The sequence below is a fragment of the Suricata suricatta genome, chromosome 8 (genome assembly GCF_006229205.1).
Source record: "Suricata suricatta isolate VVHF042 chromosome 8, meerkat_22Aug2017_6uvM2_HiC, whole genome shotgun sequence".
Lineage (NCBI taxonomy): Eukaryota > Metazoa > Chordata > Mammalia > Carnivora > Herpestidae > Suricata > Suricata suricatta.
Window position 1 is genome coordinate 21,265,361 of NC_043707.1, and position 1,301 is coordinate 21,266,661.

Consider the following 1,301-nt stretch of genomic DNA (forward strand, 5'->3'; position numbering starts at 1 on the left):
GGCTATGCAGTGACCAGGAGGTGGCGCCAGAGGGAGTCTGCCGGGAGGCGATGCCCGGGTGGAGGCACCTGCAGCCAGAGGGCTAGATTCCAAAACCAGCCTTTGGGCTCCTGGAGAGATAAGCAGTGAGAAGAGATTTTGCTGGGCCGGAGCCATCCTAGAGAGGCCGCGAGGCAGGCCCCGTTCTGTTCTCTCCCCTGTGGTATCCTCTCCCCAACCTGGGCTCGGAGACAGCTGACCGCCACAGACAGGCCACTATTAAGACTTTGGGGTCACAGTCCCATCAGGTTCTGTTCCCCGCCTCAGCTTCCTCTCCACCACACAGGTGAGGATAGTCTCTAGTAGCTGCCTTGAGACTACAGGGGCATCCACGATGCTCTGCCGTGACAGAGACGTGAGGCTTGAGGTTTAAATGCCCAGGAACATTTTATTTGTCAGTACAGTACAGAGCTACGGGACAACATGGTTGCCTCCAAGAGTTTCAAGGTCAGCAGGGGACGGGAAATGCAAGCCCTCTTGGGGTTTGGGCACGTGGGCTGCCTTTTTGGGTGAGAGCTGGGACTCCGAGCCCAGCCCCAGGAGCCCCAAGGCTGTGCTGAAGAGGTTGATGGGCGTGGAGCCGTCGGTGATGAGGGTTGACTTCAGACCCAGGCTCTGGAGCAGTTTCACCTGGAGGAGCAAGAGGGACACACACTTATCTGACTCTGAAGCTGTCGCCAAGCCATCCTCCTAGGATTAGTCGAGGATAATCAGCGAGGTGTAGAAGGGGAGCCTGAAGGTTTCACTGGGGCTTAGAAGGCCCAAAAGACCCGGCGCCCTCGTAGCCGTCTCCAGAAGCTCACCGTTCCGGCCTCAGTCCTTTCTGTTCCTTAAAGGCACTGAGTTCTCCTCCCCGTGGGTCCTTGCACGTGGACCCTCTCCCAGGGAGCTCTCGTCAATTTCACATCACCCTCAAGTGTCCCCTCCACTGAAGGACTCTCCCTAAACCAACCAGCACTTGCCGCAGACTGGGGTCCTATCTGGTGACCGCCCGCCCCAGGGGCTGCGGCTCCCTGCAGGAGCTAGTACAGTGCCTGGCAGAGGACACCGTGCCAAGAGCTCCAAGGACACGGGATGCAGGGACGGTTCCATCTCCTTGCCTCTCTGCCCCCAGCATCAGCTTTCCAGATACGTCTGCCCCAGCTCTGCCTTCTTGGAGTCAGGTATGGTCCCAACACACACCTCTGCCCCCCCACACCACACACCCCTGCCCCCCCACACCACACACCCCTGCCCCCCCACACCACACACCCCTGCCCCCC

General features: G+C 59.7%; 1 protein-coding gene across 1 annotated transcript in view; it reads right to left on the reverse strand.

Moving 5' to 3' along the window:
• Positions 1-407: 407 nt before the first annotated feature.
• The window catches only part of MVP (major vault protein), a 26,586-nt gene continuing 25,692 nt past the window's right edge, over positions 408-1,301 (reverse strand). The window contains exon 14 of the mRNA XM_029946158.1: positions 408-702. Within this exon, the coding sequence (XP_029802018.1) occupies positions 451-702 (252 nt within the window). The 3' untranslated portion in view covers positions 408-450. The remainder of the gene's footprint in view (positions 703-1,301) is intronic.